At 46.0% G+C, this 23,600-nt stretch overlaps 1 protein-coding gene across 14 annotated transcripts in view; it reads right to left on the bottom strand.

Moving 5' to 3' along the window:
• The window catches only part of KMT2C (lysine methyltransferase 2C), a 274,626-nt gene that overhangs the window by 3,377 nt on the left and 247,649 nt on the right, over positions 1–23,600 (bottom strand). For 7 of the 14 annotated variants that reach the window (XM_080665925.1, XM_080665931.1, XM_080665936.1 and 4 more), the window contains 16 exons: positions 20,587–20,799; positions 19,789–19,953; positions 17,920–18,061; positions 17,640–17,787; positions 16,478–16,656; positions 16,202–16,338; positions 15,087–15,336; positions 13,903–14,042; positions 12,654–12,761; positions 8,650–9,769; positions 7,576–7,712; positions 6,446–6,588; positions 6,015–6,183; positions 987–1,103; positions 588–661; positions 248–356 (listed from right to left, as the gene is read on the bottom strand). In XM_080665925.1, coding sequence (XP_080522051.1) covers positions 248–356; positions 588–661; positions 987–1,103; positions 6,015–6,183; positions 6,446–6,588; positions 7,576–7,712; positions 8,650–9,769; positions 12,654–12,761; positions 13,903–14,042; positions 15,087–15,336; positions 16,202–16,338; positions 16,478–16,656; positions 17,640–17,787; positions 17,920–18,061; positions 19,789–19,953; positions 20,587–20,799 — 3,351 coding nt within the window. The remainder of the gene's footprint in view (positions 1–247; positions 357–587; positions 662–986; positions 1,104–6,014; positions 6,184–6,445; positions 6,589–7,575; positions 7,713–8,649; positions 9,770–12,653; positions 12,762–13,902; positions 14,043–15,086; positions 15,337–16,201; positions 16,339–16,477; positions 16,657–17,639; positions 17,788–17,919; positions 18,062–19,788; positions 19,954–20,586; positions 20,800–23,600) is intronic. The other 7 variants (XM_080665928.1, XM_080665929.1, XM_080665933.1 and 4 more) reach the window with 6 other exon arrangements.

Genomic DNA, 23,600 nt, shown 5'->3' with positions numbered 1-23,600 from the left:
AGAGTAGGGGGAAGGAGGAGCCCCAGACATAGGAAAACGAAGGAGGGACCAAGGAGAGGTGGCAGTAAGTACTCAGTGCTGCTGTGTGGAATGTCGGACAATGAAAGACGACAGGGTAGTGAAACGGGACCTACCCTGAGAAGGCTGGTTCTAGAATAAAGAACTGGGAAACCACAGGGCATGTTAACTGAAAGAGGTGGAAACCACACCCAAGGACCCGCACACAGCAAAGCTCCCATGCGCTTACCTCCTCTCCTTTCTGGATTCTCCGGTTGGAACTGATGATAATTTTGTGTCCTCTCTCAAAAGTCACCACCTCAGCCACACAGTTAGGTGCACATGAATGGTTGATGTATCTGCAAACCACCATTTCAGAAAACTATACATCAACTAGAAGTTTAAAAACCTGCAGCTCATAGGGCAAACTTTTCCCTAGTTACACTTCTATTTGCTCATCTACAGAACAAGAACAAATATAATTTTAAATAAAACCTTTGAAACTTATCTGCTCTAAATTTCTGACCCTGGAAGGCTATGACAGTGGCTCACTGAAAGGAAAAGGGCCTTGATCAGACTGGGTGTCTCACCTTGCAGGCCCTCCTGTGAGTGTTGCATCAATCACGTGGTCATTATCCATGCGGAACATGTACACGCCGCGGTTCTGAAAGAGAAACGACTCAAAAGTCCTCACTTCGGTCCTGCTCACACCGGGAAACCTAGGCCGATGTGACCTGAAATGCCCCTGGTCACACTCTCCACAGATGTGACAGCAGCCAGCCAGCTGACATGTTCTACGAGTGGAAATTAACGAAGTGGAGAGATGCCTGGAAAACCAGGCAGGCTCATTAACCTACACACATCTCTGCAAATAACAACATGGAGTGAAGACTAATGGGAAACTGAACCCAGCACGACAGTCAGCTCTGGCCCTGTCTCTCAGGCTGTTTGCAGCACAAAGACAGAGGGTGGATGGCTGTGATACTTACCTGAGACTCATAGAGTTTCTCTTTTCTGTTTGCTACTTCATTTCGAATGATGGTCCCAATGTATTCAATGACCATGGTGTGCTTCTCGATGTCTCTAGCAGCATATAGGCCCAGCCCCTGCAGGAAAAAGTGTGTGTGTGTATCTCAAACATACTTCAATGTCTATTGAATGTGCTATCTGCAACTTGAAGAACAGATAACCGTACCTCTTAAAGCTATGTTATCACCACCCTGCTTATGTGTCTCGTTTACACTAAATCCTTAGGGCCTTACAAAGTAGCCCTGCTGACCGACCGGCCACAATTTCTATCAGGCTTCTCGTCTTTCATGTACCTGCTGAGACACCACCAGCTAGACAGGCTAATGGCTTCTGAGGGTTACCCTGTCCCTATTTCTAAAGGGACTAGACACTTAATTTAATGACATAGAAACAGGGCTAACTGTAGGGGATTATGAATGAAACTATAAACAGGCGTCAGATTTGTCAGTGAGTTCCTGGAAGCTAGGGCCAATAGGAGAAACAGGCAAAGCTAATTTACTCTATCAGGAAAGTTGGCAAGTTCCTGGGAAAAGCGATTTCCCCCAATATAAGATTTTGAGCTGCTAAAGAAACATACAGAAATCTGAATTGGCCCAAACACTGGAGCATCATTCTCCTTTGCAGCTTGTGCTGTCTGCGCTAGGAGCCAACTAAATCCCATGCTACATGTACCACCTACAGCCTTCAGTAGTACACATCCTGGAAAAATAACATGTTGGAAAAAATATGGATAATTCCCAGGGAGATTTGCATTTTCTCACCCCAATCTGAGTTTCTGTATTTTCAGCAGAGAAGGCAGGCCGACTCCATGCTGCCTGGGGACTCCCCACACACCCGGGGCCGCCCGGGAGCAGCCAGGACAGAGGCCTATGCTAGAGATTTTCGTGTGAAGTAAATTACTTTCTTGGGGAAAAAAGGGTCTAATTTATCTGTTCAGTTTCAGATATGACTCGGGAGGTGCACAAACCAGGACCCAAATAGCACGGAGCAGGACAGCTGGACGACATGGCGCTCCAACAATTGTTTGCTCATCATCGGAAGAAAATCACATTGTTTAAACATAAAAACATTAAACTTCTGAAAGAAAAACAATCTAAGAGACGACATATACAAAGTACAGTCTTAACCAAGACTAGAAGCTATAGAAAATTATGTGTTTGACTACTTAAAATTAAGACTTTTGTAAGAAAAAAAAGACAGCATACCTTCTGTTAGGCAAAGGTTGTTCTGCAGAGGAAATATCTAATAGTGAGCGAGTCTTTACTAATCGAACAATGGACAAAAGATGAGTATGCACAATTCACAGGAGTGTAAATCCCTATGGCAAACATGAAAAGTCACTCATTTGAAAATAAAAAGCTTCTGCACAGCAAAAAAAACCCACCATCAAAATAACGAGAGAGCCTGGCTGGTGTGGCTCAGTGCTTGAAATGACCTATGAATCAGGAGGTCACGGATCGATTCCCAGCAGTCAGGGCACATGCCCAGGTTGCAGGCTCAATCCCCAGTGTGGGTGTGCAGGAGGCAGCCAGTTAATGATTCTCTCTCATCATTGATGTTTCTATCTCTCTAGCCCTCCCTTCCTCTCTGAAATCAATAGAAATATATATTAAATAATAATAATAATAATAAATAACAAGAGAGCCCACTGCATGGGAGAACATATCTGCCAATGATACATCTGATAAAGGATTAATCTCCAAAATATGTGGGGGACTCATACAACAGAAGGAAGACAACAATCCGATTAAAAAATGGGCAAAGGACCTAAATAGACACTTCTCCAAAGAGGACATACAGATGGCCAAGCGTCAAATGAAAAAATGCTCAAAGTCACTGATCATCAGAGAGATGCAAATTAAAACGACAATGAGGTATCACCTCACACCTGTCAGAATGGCTACCATCAACAAATCAACCGACAAGTGCTAACAAGGATGTGGAGAAAAAGGAACCCTAATGCACTGCTGGTGGGAATGCAGACTGGTGGAGCCACTGTGGAAAACAGTGTGGACTTTCCTCAAATTATTAAAAATGGAACTGCCATTTGATCCAGTGATCCCACTTCTAGGAATATATCCTAAGAAACCTGGAACTCATCAGAAAGAATAGAAGCACCCCTATGTTCATAGCAGTGCAATTTACAACAGCTAAGACTTGGAAACAGCCTAAGTGCCCATCAGCAGATGATTGGATAAAAAAAAACTATGGTACATTCACACAATGGAATACTACACGGCAATAAAAGAAAAAAAGAACTCTTACCATTTGCAACAGCAATAATTGACCTGGAGATTATTATGCTGAGTGAAATAAGCCAGAGAAAGATAAATATCACATGATCTCACTCATATGTGGAATCTAATGAACAAAATAAGCTGATGATCAAATATAGATCTGAAGCATGAACAGACTATTGAACCTCAGAGGGAAGGCAACGGAGAGTGGGAAGAGACCAACCAATGAACTTGTATGCATATATGTATAACCCGTGGACACGTACAATGGCATGGTGAGGGCCTGGGGGGTGGGGAGGAGGATGGGAGCGGGTGGAAGAAGATTAATGGGGGGAACAGGAGGACCTATGTAATACTTTCAACAATAAAGCTTAAAAAAAAAGTCATTCATTCATAATTAAAGTAACAATATCAGTCTACATTTAGCTGGCTGGCAAAATAAGTAAATAAAAGGGCTGTAACATTTACTACAAATGGGAAAACATCTCAGTGGATGCAGGAAGAAACAAGCAATCACAGCTACGAACACACGAGAGATTGTACAAGATACTGATGGTTACATTGGGAAAGTTGTAAAGAAAATAAATGCTTGTCAGTAGTGGACAGTTTAATTAACTACAGCTCATCAACACCATGGAGCATCACGGCCGTTGAAGAGCCACCTCCATTGCTCTAGAGACTGAGGATTCGTGAAAAAGATGCCAAAAGCGTATAGCCCACCCACGTTCCCAGATGCTCAAAGTGAGGCTGCGCTGCAGAGGGAGTAGCACCCAGCACCTGGGAGGCAGAATGGAGAAGGGCAAGAACGCTTTGGGTTCGAGATGACAGACTGAACGCAGGTAGCTCCAAAACCATTACAGTGATGGTGAGAGAGGAATGGTGGAGAGCGCTGAGCCGCTGGAAACACTTTAAATGGGACGTGGCTGGTCAGGCAGAGGGGAAGTGCACCCCTGCCGGGAGCCGGGGGGAAGCTCTCGTCCCAGGATTGGGAAGGGCTCCGTTCTTGCGGCAACAGCTGAAGAAAGACAGACACTGCATTCAAATTGTAAAACCGAGATACCAGCTGGAAGAGAAGAGCATTAGCAGCTCAGCACAAGTCAGTGCTAGGAAACCAAGAGAGAAGGGGTGAGAAGGGCGGATACAAGAGGGGACCTTCTGGCTGCGCCAAAGGCCCCAGAACACGCTGCTGCTGCTGCTGCTGCTGCTGCAGGTCTAGGGTCCACGCCAAGATCCCAGGTCTCAGGGGTCAGGTATGTGCCCGTAGGTGCAAACAGGAGTGTGGGAGGTAGGAACTCGGAAAAGAATGCACGTGACAAATCCAAGACTAAAGGCCATCTTGCTCCAGGATAAAAGGGCTCACCAGTGTGGAATCAGTAAGACCCTAACGCAGCACATTTTTGTTAAATTCCCAAATATTTATATACTAGTAGCCCTGTGCACGAATCTGTGTGCTAGTAGGTCACTGTCACCCTCCTGTAGCTCTCGGCCCACTCCCCCATTTCCCCCCCCCCATAGCTTGCTGCCCTGCCCCCTCCTGTAGCTCTCCACTGCCCACTTGTAGCTCGCTGCCCCACCCTCCTGCTGATCCATGATCCGGTTGTTACACCTCACGGCATAACAGATAATTAGCATATTCCTCTCTTATTAAATCCTATCTAATAAAGATGTCATATGCAAATGGTCGTTACGCCGTGAAGCGTAACGACCGACCGCGGAACGATCAGATCACGGATCAGCAGGAGGGTGGGGCAGCGAGCTACAAGCAGGGGACGGAGAGCTACGGGGGGGGGAGGGCAGGGCAGCAAGATATGGGGTGGTGGGGGGACAGGGGAGCTACAGGAGGGCAGGGCAGCGGGCGGAGAGCTAATATGCAAAGTGTCCCCTCAGGAGTTTGACCAGGAGACCGGGGGTTCAGTCGCTCGCTATGACGTGTGCTGACCACCAGGGGGTGGCGCGGAATGAAGGAAGGCCCTGGCCTGCAGCCAGAAGGAAGGCCCCAATCGGCCCTGATCGCCAGCCAGGCCTAGGGACCCTACCCATGCAGGAATTTCGCGCACCAGGCCTCTAGTCAGTCAAGAATAAAGAAAAGATCCTAAGATCTTTCAGAGAGGGAAGAGGCTCCCAGGAAGGAACGAGCCTGACAGCACAGACAATGGCCTGCAGAGGAGACTTCGTTGGAGGGGACCCTGATGGTTTCTGAGGGGGGCTGGCTGGGAGGAGACAGGCGGGTCTGCAGAAGTGCAGGCAGGGAGATGGGGGTGAAGTCAGGGTGGCAGAGCCTGTGAGTAGATCAAAGAACCTGGTAATCCAGCCTGGGACACTCATGGGGAGGCGCTGAGCGGCCTCTGGTTGTGAGGTCTGCAGCTTGGGAAGGAAGTTACGCTGAGCTCCAGATGGCTTCACCTGTGCAACATCCCACAGGGTAGTTTCCAGAACAGGAGCACACTTCGCAACTATTTTCACTGGATTGTTCACAAGTGCTTGAAAGATGCGTGTATATGCAGAGGCCAGTGCTACCTGTTCCCTTGAGCAAAGGTGTGGAGTCCAACACGGTCTGTCCACTCGGGAAGCGAAATGTGCATGCCCAGCGACTGCGTGTGGGCTTGCTAGTGTTATAAACCCAACCGTCTGCTGTGACTTAGAAAACATGCCTCTTTCCCACAGTCATGTGCAACCCTTTTCACATATTGGACACTTCTCTCCCGAATGCCAGATCCCACCCGCTCTCCTTTCCTGAGAAGTCTTTCCCACCTGAATCCGAGACCGGGCTAGATACACGTTGGACTTCCACTCGGTCTTCATTCTCCGGTACTGCGATGACTTGGAATGGACGAACTGCTTGCTGTAAGGGGCGTTCAGTTCCCCGGTGACTGTGCTCTGGAAGGACTTGGAGGTGCTGGTGCTGTTCAAGGTGTGAGGCCTGCAGGCAGGGCGCAGCAACGGGAGAGAAGAAACAGAGAACTGAAGACATTTCCAGTCCACCAAAGCCCGGCCAGTTCCAATGAGCGTGGCGGGGGCATGCACAGAAGCCGCCTAGCGGAGCCCACGGCGCATTCTCTGACGTGGTCGGGCACAGACACAGCCAGGGACACAGGGTTTGTAAGCAGCAGACAAATCAAGCACAAAACCACTAAGACGCCTAGAAACCCTGGGCTGTACTATGTGAAGTTAAAACAAAATACCTTAACACAAACCTCTTGACATGGGCACTCATTTTAGGCTCAGAGCGGGCACAACCTGTGGGGTTAACGGCAAGAGGAAGTTCCATGAGAGGATTTCGGCCATATCGAAAGGTGTAGTTTTCACATGCTTCAACCCCAGGGAGCTGAAAGGAAGCAAAATAGACAAAAAGTTAACTCACTCGATTAAGACGACAGGCAGTCTTGAGCTGGTGAAAGGATGGCCCAAGTTGTATGGAAATAACTTGTCAACATCTTCAAAATGTAACTTAGGTTAACAATATCAGCCTACACTCAGTTCCACTAAAGTATGAACAGACAAGTTCTGTGTCAAAGCAGACCTTAGTAAATGCTGGCAAATGCTCCTTGAAGAAAACCAGCGTGCTTGCCTGTGGGATTTTAGGGCTGAGGGTGCCAGTATCCCAAACGCGGGAGCATACTAATTCACAGCATCAATATCAACTTGTGTCTTTGTTTGTAATTTTAAAATTTCCAGTAAGAACAGTTTCAAATCATTTACATGGTTTACTTTCATGATCACTTCTCACTTCCCCAATTCGACTATGACATGATGAGGTTATCACTCTCAGTGTCCTAGGAGTATGGGTGGTAAAACTTAAAGTTTACTTCTAAAATACTTTATATGTTAAGGCCTTTTCTAGAACATATTTCTTGTGAGCATATTTATCTTTAGACACACAGCATTTAGGCAGGGCTCTCTACCAAAGGAAGCAACTGGGCATATTACTCAGTAGCTTTGGGGGTTCTTTGCTTTTCCCAAAAAAGCTCATCAATGAGTCTTTATTCTTGAAAATAATGCCTTATAGTCATGCAATTTTCCAAAACTGTGAGGAACTCATTGGCAAACACGCTTGTAATATTAAAAGATTACAAAGAGATGTCAGAGAAGACATGCGTTCTGTAACCTGACAGTAGCCATAAATATTCCCACCAGGGATGGGCACAGCACCCTCATGAAGTGCAGGGGCCTCACAGAAGCGGGGAGAGGAGCCCCCAAACGGCATGAGTGATGGGAACACAGACGCCTCATTAGAGAGGCAACGCCATCCACAGCATGTGGTCCAAGGGCCACACTGTGCGCACTGTGCATCGCCCGCCTCGTCAGCACTCACTGATTCCGCAATCCGAGCCACCGCAGATACGGTCAGGCCAAACAGATCCTCTCCTTTCAAATACGCTGGGAAAAGCTGGAGCATTTCAGACTGTTTTCTCACACAAGCCACGGGCTCCAAAATTTTATCCCAAACACCTGTACATATGGACCAAAAAAAAAGTTTGCATGACAAATGAGCTTTCAGCTAACAGAAAGGCAAGCAGGATGCAGCACACAACCCAGCGCAGACAGAGAAGCCAGCCTCCCAGACATCCCAGGGCCAAGGGAGGCAGCGGGGAGCCGACAGCCTCGTCGGAACAGCAGCTGGCGGCAGCGTGCTTGGGGACTAGGACATTCGGGGCAAGACTATGATATGTTAATGGGAGTAAAGAGTAAAAGTGGGAAATTTTAAGTAACTGAAATTTATGCAAGTAGCTAATTTATTTCCATATTGGCCATATAACATTAGATTTTAAAATATCCATTTTACTAAACATTACTTTCCTTTCAGATCTAAATTAAACCGTGAAATTGATATTTTTATTAGTCATCATTAGAGCATTTCCATACATTTTTTAAAACTTGCTAACCTTAAGAAAAAAAAAGAAAAAAGAACTCTGATAACCTTTAAAAAAGCAGTTCCCCAGTACTTTCTACGTCAAAAGTGACCATGGCAACCGAGACTTAACCCTGGAGGTGAAAACTGTCTCCTTGCTAGCTCTGCATTTAGTATCTAATGCTGCTGAGTAAAACAGTGCATGCAGATGGATGCTGCCTTCTCAGTGACATTAAGAAGAAGGTCCCCAATCTAAATGTCCCCAACCTTTATCAACTAATTTTTCTATTTAATTCATTAAATTTGTGTTTGAATATATATTCTGATTTAGAGTAAGTCTAGCAAGTGTTTAAAAAATGGTACAGCAAAGAGCAAGGTAGAATCACAAAAAGTTCAGATTTGCATTTGTAAACGAAACATCCACATCTATAAAGTATGAAACAAACATGATAAAAGAAGCATGGAACTGCTGACCGAAACATCCATAACCTAACAGCAGAGCACCTAGCGCTGCAGAGCATGCCCGCGGCGGCTCACCTTTGGGTGAGGTGTCACTTAGGATGAGATCTTCGTGGCCCTGCTCCACAATCCTGATGACGAACACCGGGCGCCCATCTTTCTCCTCGATGGAGCACAGGTAGCGGCAGCGCCTGTTGGCGTAGCGTGTGCTCCAGTACAGCCGACTGGCTTCATAGCCGACAGGGAAGAGCGCTTTGGGGGAGTGGAACGCCTGCATCTGCTGCGGGAGCAGCTGGCCGATCGTGTGGAAGATGAGGCTCCCGATGCGGAAGGTGTGGTCGCGTTCGCCTCGCTGCACGATGCTGGCAATCTGTCGCACCTCATCCCGTTGCACATAAACCCTCCGGAAGACCGCGAAGTAGCTTAATTCCTGCTCATGAATTCCCTTTGGTTTGTGCATGGGACAAAGCATAGTTTTATCCTTAAAGAACATGCATTGTGCTTTCATGGCGCAGGTAAAGTGATAAATGTTGGTGCACCGCAACCTGTGGCACCCGCTGGTGGCACCCATTTTATGACAGAAGACACATTTCATGTGCAGGCCTCTCCTCAGGGCCAGTTCCACATTGATTAAGGCACCCGCCTGGGTCTCATAGACCTCCGTGGACCACAGAGCACAATTCAAGTGGACCCACAGATCCAAGTCAAGGTTGAGCAGCCTTGCAGGCCCATCTGTCAAGCCATCCCCTTCCTCGTGACAGAAACAGCACTTGCGATAGTCCCTGGGCACCGGGTCGGGCTTCAGGGAAGTGCCCAGCTTCTTCAGGAACTCGTCGATCTCGTCCTCACAAGGCGGTGGGAACGTGCCTTTGGGGATGACGATGTGAATGCTCCATTTCTTCCACTTCATTCCTCTCCACTTCTTATTCACTGGCCTGCAGTCTTCAAACCCCCCAGGAGCAGTTCTTAGCCGAGGCTTTAACTTGACTGTGACCTTAAGCTCATCTGGCTTTGCCTCGACTTTGGCTGCTTCAAAAGCTGGAGGGAAAGTGATGGGAGAAGAGGCTGGAGGAGAAGCGTTTTCCTGGAGCTGCGGGAGGCAGTGCACATCCAAAGTGGAGATGTTGTTACTGTACTGATGGAACGCTCGGGAAGGTGTCTCTTTTATCGGTGACTGGGGCAATGAAGGAATGGACTCCTGCCCAAAAAAAAAAAAGAAGAGCAATTCACAAGTTCTAAAAGCAATTTTTGTTGAAATGAGAAGCCAAGCAATAGAGTGTGACAGTGTGTGGCAGGCAGGTGGGGGAGAGGGTCTGCGAGTGAGTGGTGAGGATTCAGGCCAGCAGCAGCCAGTGTCAGACATGTAGGGTGTAAGTATGGAGAGCGAGGGCTGATGACGGGAAGCCAGCTGCGGGTGGACTCCTCGCAGGCCTTCTCTACGAAGCCGTAACTCCAGAGCAGCTCTGCTCCAAACCCTTCTTTTAACATTCCTCTTTCTAACCATAATAAACCCGGAAAACCTGGTGCTGTAGAGAAGCTGGAGGATTTAATTTGTACAATGGAACAGCCCTTTTGGTAAACCCAGTAAGAGCGTCAAGATGATTTTTTGAGCTTGTCCCCACTCTCTCAACCTCCTGTCTGCTTATCTTGGCTGAATTATTGGCATAAATGTGAAAGGAAGGGAGAAGTCCCCTGTAATGAGCAAGTAACTGTTTTCTGAGGCTGCCAGGTTTGAATTCAGCTGCTGAAAGAGTCCAACAGTTTCTCTTTAGGTCGAATCTCCTAAGCCAATAAACCCCCAGGTTCCCTCTTTTCAGGCACCCCGTCCTGCAAGGCACCTGAAAGAAGACGCACCTCATGTGGAACTCAGAAGCAGGCTGCACTGCACTGACTAAAGAAACTGGAGATACACATTCCTTCTCTCAGGGAGGGTAAAAACTAAGTGCAAGTCTAAACTTATTTATCACGTTGCTTGGCCTACTGCCTGTTAAAAAATAAGAGTCCCCAGGACCTTCTTTCAAGAAAGACATGAGAGCAATAATCTGGAGGGATGAATGACTGGCAGTGTTACTGCACGGAGGAAAACTTTCCTCCACGCAAATGACTGAAAATACATTGTCCACCACACAGATGGCCAACAGACACAGGAAAAGATGCTCAATGTCAATAATCATCAGGGAAACCCAAATTAACACCAGAATGAGATATCACCTCACACCTGTCAGAATGACTGTCATTGAGAAATGAACAAACAAAAAAACACAGAAAGAAATGAACAAATGCACTAGCTGGTTTGGCTCAGTGGATAGAGCGTCGGCCTGTGGACTGAAGGGTCCCGGGTTTGATTCCAGTCAAGGGTTCGTACCTCTGTTGGGTTGCAGGCTCCTCCCTGGCCCGGGCCCTGGTCAAGGGTGTGTGCAGGAGGCAACCAATCAATGTGTTTCTCTCACATCAATGTTTCTTTCTGTCCTTCCCTCTCTCCTCTACTCTCTCTAAAAATCAATGGGAAAAAATCCTCGAATGAGGATTAAAAAAAAAGAAATGAACAAACAACAAGTGCTGGCGAGGATGTGGAGAAAAAGGAACCCTCGTGCACTTGGTGATAATGCAGACTGTGCAGCTACTGTGGAAAACAGTATGGAGCCCGGCCAGCAGGCCTCAGTGGCTGAGCATCAACCTATGAACCAGGAGGTCAAGGTTCGATTCCCAGGCAGGGCACATGCCCAGGTTGCAGCCCTGATCCCCAGTAGGGGTGTACAGGAGGCAGCCAATCAGTGATTCTCTTTCATCCTTGATGTTTCTCTCTCTTTATATTTTTAAAAATACCTAAAATTTCCACATTCAAAAATTAATATTGAGGAAAATGCAAGTCACCTATATTTAAAAAAACACAGCAGTATGGAAGTTTCTCAAAAAAAAATGAAAAATAAAACTACTATATGACCTAGCAATTCCATTCTGGGTGTTTAGCTGAAGAAATCCAAAACACTAATTTAAAAAGAATGAGTGGAGGAAAGTTTTCCCCCATGCACCCCATGTTCATTGCAGCATTATTTATAATAACCAAGGTACAGAACCAACCTAAATGCCCATCAACAGACAAACGGATAAAGAAATGTGGTGTATATCACTCAGCCATAAAAAGAATGAAATCGTGAAACTTGCAACAACATGGATGGACCTAGAGGGTATTATGCTAAGTGAAATAGGTCAGAAAAAGACAAATAATGTAAGACTCACTTACATATGGAATCTTTAAAGAAACAAATAAATGAACAAACAAAAGAAAAACAGAGACCAAACTGGTGGTCACCAGATGGAGAGTTTGGGGCATAAGCAAAAGAGGGAAAAGGAATTTAAGTAATACAAATCGCCAGTTATAAAAGTAACTGTGGGGATGTAAAGCAACCATAGCGAATATAGTCAATAATACTCAATTGCAGTAATTATATATGGTGCCAGATAGGTATAAAACTTATTGGGGGGAATCACTTCATAATGTATATGAATCTGTACAGTGTACACCTAAAAGTAATAGAATTCTTCATGTCAAATGTAATTAAAAAGTTTAAAAGTAAAAAATGATGATAATAATAAAAATAGATACAATGTTCTAGAAAAACAAATGTTGCATCAACTACACACATATACACTTAAATTACACAAAATCAAATGAAGTAGACCATTTCCACCATGTTATAAGCAAAACAAATTTCTCCCCAAAATACATGAATAGACTTAAATTGTGTTTGTGAATAGGTTTTCCCATTGGGATAAGATCAATAAAAATAATATTTTATAGTTGTAATTAAGATATGTGTAACTAAGTAAAATTAAACATTTTAATATTAATGTTTTATTCAGTTCTGAACTTTTAAGACATAATTCAAGCTTATCCACTCATCAAATAACTAATCCAATCTGAAATGGTAACATGGAGAGTTGTTGGAAACGCTCTCAACCTGAGCAGCACCGGCTTAGAATCCTCCACCGGAGCTCTGGGAACTTTTCATTCACTGACGTTTCCCCAGGACACAGAAGTCACTCACCATGCGTTGATTAATTGAAACTACTAATTTTACCTTGCTTTCTGAGATTTTTGCTTGTACAGTCGATGAGTAAAGAATGAAGCAGTTATTACTACAAAAGACAATGTCCTTCTCCACTCTATTGGAGCTTTCACAGGAATCCTGAAAAGCAAAGAGAAGTGTGTGGGGTCTCAACAAGTTATCTATATATATAAAACCCTAATATGAAAATAGACTGAACAGCGGAAAACAGAACAACCCGTCACTATGACGTGTGCTGACCACCAGGGGGTGTTTGCGGAACATGGTGGGCATCGGTTGTGGTGGGATGGTGGAGCAGGTGAGCAGGGCACCAGACCAAGGCAGGGTGCCAGTCGCTGCATCAGGGCGAGCCTCTGGTGGTTACTGAAAATTCTTTGCTCCTGCGCACCACGGTCCCACCAGGCACTCGCACCTGCTGCTGGCGCCCAGCTCTGGCCCTGATTGCTTGGCGCCGTCAGTGGGTGCAAGAGGCGGCTGCCAGCCCTGATCACCCCTCAGGGCTTCTCCACCTCTCCTGCTCCTGAGGGGCGATCAGGGACGGCAGCCACCTCTCGCACCCGCTGCCGGCTCCTGGCGCCAGTTCTGATCGCTCAGCGCCGTCAGCGGGTGCGAGCGGCAGCTGCCAACCCCGGTTGCCCCTGAGGGCTTCTCCACCTCCCCCTGGCTCCTGAGGGGCGATCAGGGCAGCAGTCACCACTCACACCCACTGCTGGTGCCGGCCCCAAACGCTCCGCGCTGTCAGCGCATGGGAGTGGTGGCAGGAGCGGGGTTGCCAGCAGACAGGGGACCACGGGCAGCGGCGGGAGGGACTGGGGAGGAAAGGCTGAGACCCGCTCCTGTGCCCACCACAGCCTCGTGGCCCACAATTCCTCTCAAGGTGCATGAATTCATGTACTGGGCCCCTAGTAATTTAATAAAAACAAGATCGATGTGCTGTTGGTTTTATCCTATGTTAAAGTGAAGCAGTTCCTATCTTACAAGTAAAAAAGATGACTGCATGTCTATTTAGCATAGTAATTTGACCAGAGAGAAAATAAATTTATGAAAATAAACTTTACTATCTACATTCCGTTCCCATTTTAATGTGTTTTCGTAATATCCAACATTAAGTCTGCTATAGCTATTTGGTTTTACGTCTGTCGAATATATGCTAAGGCTGCTCCCAGGAGCATGGGTCCCATGGAGTCGCCATGAGGGGCTCTCGGGACCAAGGAGCAGAGCCCTGCTCAGGACACGGCCGGGAGAAGGAATGTCCAAGTACCTTGCTCACGAAGGCCAGGTCTCTGAGAGACTTGCGCACCCCGCCTCCAAGAACCACCACTTTGCAGTGACAGCACCACCGTGGTCTGAGTGCCTCGCTCTCTGGGAGTCCGTGAGCAGCATCCCTGTAGCCAGAAAGACCTGAAGGCAAGAGCTTCGTCATTGATGAAAGAACCAGTAACACAAAGTGGTAATAATGTCAAATTGTGCTCCACCAAGTCATTACAATGGCTCATTTAACTGACCTATATGATTCGTTATTAATTAATAAAAATCTTATCTTCCAAGCAATGCATACTGGGCATCTCTATTATGTGCATGGCACCAGGGTACGAATCAAGGATCGCAGCCATTCTCAAGCAGCTGGGAAGAGAATGCTGGTCGTCGGGGCAGGAAGGACCCACAGCACATCACTCTCCAGTCTCAGTGCACAGTGAGTCAGGGGAGAGAGGTCACCTTGGCTTGAGGGTTAAGATGATACAAAAACGTTTTGTGAGAGATGAAGAGATACGTGTATGAGAGTCTTAAACACAAATGGACAGTCAAAGAGGGATGAGCAAAGTTCTGGGGCAAGATAAAAACGACAGGACTCATGTAGAGCCTGACTGCAGGAAGCAAGAAGCAGGGAAAATGGGGCGACAGGAATAGCTAGAGCTAAGAGTTCAAAATCCAACCCAGGCCACTCTGTCGGAGCTCAGAGATTAGGTCTAGGAATGCTCGGCCTTGTGGCAGCACAAGGATAAAAGCAAGCAAGGACCCACTACAGAGGGGCGGAAGCAGAGTCAGGAGGAGACTCGACCAGAGGCAGGAGGGGAGAGGTCTGGGGAAGGCCCCCTGAAGACAACGCAGGGGAAAAAGGGAGAGTGGTGATGGGAGGAAAGGAACAAGTAGAGCTGCCAGCCCTCTGGGCACAAGGTGAAGCCAGCAGGGGTGGGACGGGAGGTCTGGGCATGCAAAGAACAAAGCTGCTTCTGGGTAACTGCTCTAATGCACATTATACACACCCCCAGCACCAAAGGCCAAATCACACTGCAGAAGACAGAACACCCCCAGGGGTTAATTCACTGAGCCCCACACACCAACTTGCTACCCGTTACTGTTCAAAATTAAAGTGAAATTTTAAAGAGAATAAGCATAATTTCTGAGTGCAGAATGAATCTAAAGTGAAAATGGAAACCAGCTCACCATTGCTCGTTGGTGGAAATGGTACATGGGGCGGCTTCAGCCGGTAAGAGCTTGCTAATCTGGGAGGGTTCGCAGATCCTGGTGGAGGCCCACGAAGAAATAAATGCTGTCGATACTCCAAACCTGGGTTTACTCTGTGGCTATTGATCAAACCCACGGATGGACCGTCTGGAGCATTACTAACCTCATAGCTGTTAGGAATTCGGACGTGAAGAAGGTTGGAAAACGCAGCCACAACGCTGCTGATGTTCTGAAACAGAAAGGTAAGTGAGCATGTGTCACCCACCCAGTGACTCACTGGAGATGCTCCTACTTAGGAGAAGTGCTGACTGCATGACACGTACCCTGTAACAAACCCCACAGTGTCTATTTCCACTCAGGGCGTCAGGGAAACCCGTTTTAATGGACCAGTATCTAAGTTAAGTTTCCACCAACAGACGTGCTCATGCAGGGACTCCCATTGATGGTAAAGAGCATGAAACACTTCAGGTAACTTAGTCCTGGATGGTGTGGTGTCCGGGACACACCAGGGGAACGTGCCAGGCGGCACCTGCTTCACAGCTGCTCAGACGTGTCAGGCGTGGACTCTGTGCAGCCCAGGACGCCAGGCTGAAGCATCCCGAGAATACAGCCGTGTTCTCTGACCACCAGAATGTCACACCATAACACTAGTTTGGGCAGCAATGAAATGTCCTCACAGAATTAAGAGTTAAGAAACAACTCAACAATTCACTCCTGTTTGATACAAGCAGCTGCCACCTGAACAAGGTTTATATTTTGCTTCCGTAAAATTGTACTGTTCATAGCTGTTTTTCACTACTTAATTTTCTTTGTAAACAGTTATCAAAAGGTTTCTCTGTAAAGAGTTCTCTTACACATCCTTTGATTAAAAAATGAGAACTCTAACTTCCTTCCACCCTTTTAACCTGGACTTAGGCTCAGACCAATCTGATGCTTGTTTGCAGTACTCCAAGCAGCCAGGTGTCTAAGTGACAACACACCCCAACCCGACCTCCCTCCTGTCTCCTCCGGGACCTACCACTTCATGCAAAGCCGCCCGTGACAGCTTTAAACAAGGGACACTGCTGGGACGCTGAGACACATGGGAGCTTTACCTCAGCAGCTGCTGGATGCAGAGTGATGGCCACAGATATTAGACCCGACCTGGGGCCGTTTGGGGAAGAACCAAACGGTGGTGAGAACAAGAAAGTGCCTGGCTCAGTTTTAATGTCATTCCGTCTAGACTCAGAACCTAAAGCGGGGGCGGGGGGGAAGAAAAAGAAAGGAAGGGAGACAGACAGGGAAGACGGAATGTTAATGTTTTTCAAAACCAAAATGTGAGCTTTAGTAGATCAGCACACTGCCAGAAAAGGCCGCGCTAGGTCTCCTACCTTTCCCGGCACTGCTGGGGAGAATTGGAATGATGGGAGATGGCACAGGCTCTGGGGGCTCCTCTTTGACCAAGGACAAATCAGGGTATCTGCTCACTTCCATCCCCACCACACTCTCAGGAGAGGATGAGGGGACAAAGCTGTCAGGAGTGTCCCGATCAGCACTGTGGTCCTGCATCCTACAAGAAAAATTAATGCGACACATCAACGTGGGCCCCTTCCACCAGTTGGGACCGTGAGGTTCTGTGGACATGGCAGTGGCATGAGAAGCTAGAGGTTACCAAGGAAACCGGGGTTGGAGGACAAGTGTGGTCTCAGGCTAAACAGTGTGGGACACCCCATGAACCTGATGTCGCCACTCCTCCCCCGGGAGATGCTGCCTGCTAAAGGAGACCCAAGCACAGCTTCCAGACCGAGTCCCTGGGGAAGCCAGCACGGGTGGACTGCTGCCCGGAATGCCCACGCACACTACGGGCCGCTGCCCCCAGCTGCTCTGTCGCAGACTTCAATTTCTGGCAGAGGTACAGGAGGAAAAGGAGACCTGGGTTCTCAGTCTGAACAAGTCACTTCTCTGCTTTGGTCCACAGCTGCCTCATGAATAAAGTAAGAGACTTGGCCTAAGTGATGCCTCATCAAGTAGAAGGTAGTTCTCAAATCTTCCAAGGGAGAGAGGGACCTGATGAAGCACGTCGGCACCTGAGGATCGAGTAGGGACCTGGCCGTCCCGTTAGATTCCTGGGACTAAAGAACTGACACAAGGAAGCCACAACACTGTCCAGGAAAGTCCTGAAACAAGCACCTCTGATGCCTGTGACTTGCTTCTACTTCAGACTCTGGGAGCATCAATAAACCAAATCAATCACCTTCATGGCTTGTAAAGGACAATGATCTTTTGAAATATTTTACATGGAAATTCCCTTTGTCATAATGTCTATCTGATTTTTATTTAACTTCCTATTATGAGAGATTTCAACAATTCACAAACCAATTTTGTTTAATAGCAAGAATGCTTTATAAACTTCAAATTCTGAAGAAAATTATTCACCAAATTTTGCCCCTTAAATGTCTTTACAGGGTATTCCTAAGACATTATTATACATACGTACATACATTACACAAATATGGAATAACTACAAAATGTTGTGACAAAAAGAGCTCCTGCCTTAACTCCTCCTGGTTATTGTGAGGTGGTGTGGGCAGTGACGCTGGCACGTCGACTGTCTTTGGGCCTTGAGCAATGGCTCTGGCCAGCAAGTCGTCCTGGGCTCGGAACGGCAGATGGAACGGTTTAGGTCCGAGGCTTTTGGTAACTGGAAATGCAAACACATAGAGCCATGAATACATTTAGTCAGAACTGCTGAGTGGGAAGAACATCACGGCCCTTCCCCATCCACTGGCAAAGGCACACTCCTCAAGGGGTCCCAGTGAGGTCCCCATCGTACCTTCATGGCTCACTAACACTCCGGCTTTTCCAGCAAGCTCTTCAGTTGTCGCAAAGCCATTTGCCATCTTCTGACAGGCCATAGGAGGTGGTGTAGGAGGAAGAGAGGCAGGGGGTGTTGGAGGATTACTTAAATTATTCTGCTGCAGGAGACCAAAAAATTTTAAATTACATGCTACTGAGCAAATAAGCCATGACCTTGTAAAATATAGTTCTGTGAATTCTTAGCACATGGGAGCAAGGCTACAGAAATGTCATCAAGGTGCCTCTTCTTCCCTAACTCACACCAAGAAGAAAAACAAATGTCCAAGGCCAGGAGGCTTTCTGGTGGAACAACACTCATGACAGTGTAAGCGTACTATCGTCCACTTACTTGGCCCAGCCTGAGTGCTCAGCTTTGACAGTAAGAAGCGAATTTATATTACGCCTGATTCAATCCTACACAACTCTTTTCAAGCTGTAGCCGGTGAAGGACAGTTTTAAAATTCAAGCAATGAATTGTAAAAGTTCTCAAAAATTCCTTTATTAAATTCTCATTAAGATATGCCCCAGTTCTATAAAAAATTGAGAATTTGTGGCCCTAATTCTATCATTGCAACTCACATCCTAGATATTAGAATCTGGATTGTCCAAAATCTCTAAGCAAAAGCAGGAGCAATAATACTAAAATGACTTAAGTCATTCACAAATATAGTTCCTCCTCCAAACATTTCTCCCTGCTTCACCTTTGTCACCAATTTGTCATTTACTTCTTTTTATTTTTGTTGATTTCAGAGAGGAAGGGAGAGGAAGAGAGAGGTAGAAACATCAATGATGAGAGGGAATCATTGATTGGCTGCCTCCTGCACACTGGACCGAGCCTGCAACCCAGGCATGTGCCCTTGACCGGAATCGAACCTGGGACCCTTCCGTCCGCAGGCCAACGCTCCATCCACTGAGCCAAACTGGCGAGGGCTGTCATTTACTTTTGATTGTGGGAATCTACCAATAACAACATGCAAATCAAGTGCAAGGTGAAATGCTAATGTGACAGAGACCCAGAGTTTCATGAAGACGAAGTTGTGCTGGAGAATAGCCTGCAGCAGAACAGAAGGCATTTACGAGAGGCAGGCCAACTCTCGCTGAAGAGAAAGCCAGCACCAGCATAAACGAGCGCCACTGGAAAGCAGGCAGAATAGTAAAGTAAGAAGAGAAGTCCTCAGGAAAGCTGGCGATACTCTCAAACATTGTTGCAAAAAAGATGTGTTTTTGCAGAAGTTAGATGTAAAATGAAGAGTGTCTAATAAGGCTATTATAAAACTTGGTTTAAAAAATAACACCAAAAGATAAACTTGATCAGGTTTGATATTTTAGTAGTCTAAGCATTAATGCATAATTGCAATTAGTACCTAATTAAATAAAAAATATTTTTCAGGGTAAATTCCTAACTATATTTTTAATCCTCGTTATTTACTATTGATTTGGATTTGTTTTAAGAGTTAATAAAGGTTATAGGGAAATACAGGGTGGGGCAAAAGTAGGTTCACAGTTGCTCGTGTGGAAAATAATCCCATAATTAATAATAATACAAGGATAAACTATTTTGCATACTCACAACTGTAAACCTACTTTTGCCCCACCCTATATTTTCTCCGCCATGGAAATACATAATGGATATTTTTCACAATTTTTAATCTTTCCTATACAAAAATCTCAAATGTTCACATCAGAAACACTTCAGCAGAAAAAGGTTAACCTTGTAGCTAAACTGAAGTTTAAATGGAACTTGGAAGATTAGATGTAAACTAGACGGAGAAAATGAGACAAGCTCTGCCAATGCTGCTATGTATCCAGTGAGGAAGCAAGGTGACACCTTGGCAAAGAAACATACCTTGTAGATCAACTGAGAATAGTAATCCGAAACCCCGTCAAGGGTAGCACTGCCAAAAGTTCCTAGAAGTCGATTCCCACTATTAAATTGGCCACTGCCATAAGGAAGAAAGTGCGCAAAGTTCACTCCAATGATTGGTTCCATTAGAGGGAGCAGAGAGAGCTGCTATTAAAAAACACATTTAAGAGTAATGTACATGGCAAACAAAACAGGGCGATTCTCAACTTTTCTAAGACCCGAGGCAACTTAGTCAAACAGGCTTGAGAAAAATAAGACTTAAAAATTTTAAGTATCAAAATGCTGGAGTAAGTGAGAGACTGATAAATCTTTAAGATCTACTTTAAAATAAGTTCCACTCTGGTCTGTTTTAAGGAGATGCTGCCAGGCATCTAACAAGGAAACTACGGCCTTATCTTTGCTCAGCAAGAGTCATGATGTGAACCAGGCCGGGTGCCCAGTGGCACCTCTCAGAGGCCACGCCCCATCTCAGTGACGATTACAAGGTCCAAGAGCAGCGCTGACTGGGGTAGACCAGCAGCTGCACTTCTTCATGTTTAGACTCACAAGTATGGACAGAGTGCCTCTGGTGCTGAGCTGCTGCCCTGACCATCACCTGCCAATGCACTTTTACTGTGCTTTTTGGGGCCAATAGGACAAGCTGCAGTTTTGCAAATAGGAACTCACTAGGTTCCTTGCTGAGATATGTTTTATCCCTGTAACTCTCTACTTTAGGGCTAAAAATGCATTTGATGTTCTCACATCCTGGAATTGTTACAGGGGCTACTAGGAAAGGCTCACCTGTTTCAGGTGGGTAAAGGTGTCGCTGGTAGAATACACAGCTTGCTTCTCCTCCTCATCCTTTCTCCTTTTCTTTGAGCGAGGAGCTGCCTTCTCCCCTGTCCTTTGGGTCCGTTTGCCTCGTGGTTTCTTGCTTTCACCTCCTCCATCTACTTTTGACAGCTGGTTGTTGCCACATCCAAAACCACCTTGCGTGTGAGCTCCCAGAGTTTGCTAATGTAATTGGAAAAGTTAAGAAGTAAGTGGACTGTTCACATGTGGATTTACAGTTCACGCTAATCCCTGACACACATTCCTAACATGAGGAGTAAAATTCAGGAGGGGAGACAGTGGCATTGAATGCTCTCACTGTTTTCTGAAAATATCATCCCTTTCTTCAAACATTCTCACGTGTGGAAGTCAGTGAGCTGCAAACCTGGAGGTAAGAGCAGAACTCCTAAGTTGGCTCCTTTCTCTTCCAGAGGAAGCACTGCTACAGCCTGGCATGGAGCACAGCCGAGCCGAGCCGACAGACCAGAGCTCCGGTCCCTGCTGTGGCCTGCACACAGGGTCTGGCTGAGTTGTCCTGGGCTCCCTGCAGCGTGGGTAAGTACAAAGCCAGCAGGACAATGGCAGGCTCCAGAGAAGCATTACCTTGCACACCTCTAGTTGAGAACTGGCCTCAGATCAATAAACAACCAACACCGGTCATTCAGATCAACTCCCATCATGCATTTGACTCACTACCTATTGCTGTTTACTTAGAGCCAATGAAAAAGAACATAGGTGATAGCAAACAAACCTTTCTTTACTTTTGTCTTTATAATTAACAAGTGAAAATAAATCAGTCCTTGAAGAGGTTTTTAAGGTAGTGCTATTTATACCTAAAAATACAGGAGTTTTTTTAAGGGCCATTATTTCTAAATTTGCTATAGGTAACTATAGCTTATGAACTTCTTTTAATGAATCTTTGATGGTTTTAAAGATTATACTTTCCAGTTATAATCTAAATGGCTTAGAGCACGGACAGCAAATTTTTCTGCAAAGCGCCAAAAAGTAAATATTTTAGCCTTTAGGGGCCACACAGCATCTGTTCCAACTACTCAGTTCTCGGCCCAATACTGCAAAGGCAGCCATGGATAATCCATCAATGACAAGCTTGGCTGTGTCCCAATAAAACTTAAATTCATGGACACTGAACCTTCAATCTGGTGTAATTTTCACATGTTGAGAAATATTACTCATTAGATTTTTTTTCAACTATTTAAAAATGTATAAGCCATTCTTAGCTCACACACAGAAGAGGTGGAAGCAGGCTCAGACTGCCCACCTGCCTGGCTGGAGCCGAGGTTCTCAAAGGGCAATTACCGCCGCAGAGTGTGTACCACCCGAATGGGTTGGAAATGCATGTTCTCTGGCCTCACCCACACCTCTGAATCAGACAGAGTGAGGGAGTGAGGGCTCCAGGTAATTCTGACACAATAGTTCGGGGAACCTCAGTCCTAGAGCCGTCCTCTGCATATGTATAGGAATTACCTGGGATCTTATGAGAACATATTGGTAGGTCTGTGTTGGGCATGGGATTCTGCATTTCTGAAAAAGCTCTGGGTGAGGTCACACTGCTGATCCCAAGGACTGCAGTCCACAGAGCAAGTGCCTAAGATTGCTCCCTGGCTTATAAGAGACTAATATGTAATCGCTTATGTAAGTGTGCGTGGGCTAGGCACAGACATTATCTCTAATCCTCACAACTACCCCTTAGAAAGCTGATATTACTACGTTTCAAAGAATACATTTAACTATAGAAGAACACAAAAATAATCGGAAAGTGTGCCTGAGATTAAAAAGTCAACATTTTGCCCTAGCAGGTTTGGCTCAATGGAGCGATGGCCATGCAGACTGAAGGGTCCTGGGTTCAATTCCAGTCAAGGACTCGTACCTAGGTTGTAGGCTCGATCCCCAGCCCTAGTCAGGGTGCATGTGGGAGGCAACCAATCAATGCGTCTCTCTCACATTGATGTTTCTCTCTGTCTCTCCCTCTCCCTTCCACTCCCTAAAAATCAATGGAAAAATATCCTCGGGTAAGGATTAAAAACCAAAACCAAAACAATCAACATTTTAATGTATGTTTGTGATCTTTTATGGGTGCCTACATGTATTGTTAAAAATACAACAGATTGAAAAATAAAATAAACACAACAGATTGCACTTTGCTTTCTTTTGTTTGGTTGCTGGTTTTTAAACTTGACAGGTTCCCGATGACATTGAACATTCTTACATGGCAAAATGAAATGGCTGCAAAAAGCCCTGTATGTCATTCAGACTTGGAGACATTAAATAATGGTTTAACCAATAGCTGCTATAGTGAGTCTAGGTTGTTTTCTTTCTCTCATTTTTCTCTGTTAGTAGAGACAGGACCTTAGCTATTCATGTAGTTACATCTTTGCACATATTAGAATCTTACATTCCTGATGCCAGATTCCTAAATGTGCAATTGCGGGTCAAAGGTATGAACCTTTTATAAAATATTACAAGCACTGTTTGTGCTTTAGCTTCTGCAATCCCTGTGGCAACCCCACACAATAGGGGATGTAGATCCTGTTTTACAGGTGAGGAGAGCAAGGTACAGAAAGGCTGCTTCCCAGGACCCCTGGGAAGTGCTGAGACACGGACTTCATCCAAGCGGAAGTGGTGGGACCCCCCATACTCCAATGAGGAGGGTGCCCCTCTCCTAATGCCAACTGATGCAGAGAAAACAGCGTGGAGAAGCACTGGGTCTATCCAACTACTGCCACAACGATTTTGTGGGACTACAAAGTACCTGAATTTCATCACCTGCAAAGTGGGGACAATGATATGTCAGGACAAGTGCTCAGCATGGTAACTGTGTGCCTGCTCCTGCGACCTCCCACATGGACATGAGAATGTGACAGGACCCAAACATTTATACATACATGATTAATCTCACCCCTTTCTCTACCTAATTGCCGTTATTAGGACTTCATTTCACTACCCGAGTGCTGACTCCTTGCTAA

This window comes from Plecotus auritus (genome assembly GCF_963455305.1).
Source record: "Plecotus auritus genome assembly, chromosome: 4".
Lineage (NCBI taxonomy): Eukaryota > Metazoa > Chordata > Mammalia > Chiroptera > Vespertilionidae > Plecotus > Plecotus auritus.
Note: the sequence above shows the minus strand (reverse complement) of the source record. Positions and strands in the feature narration are given on the sequence as shown.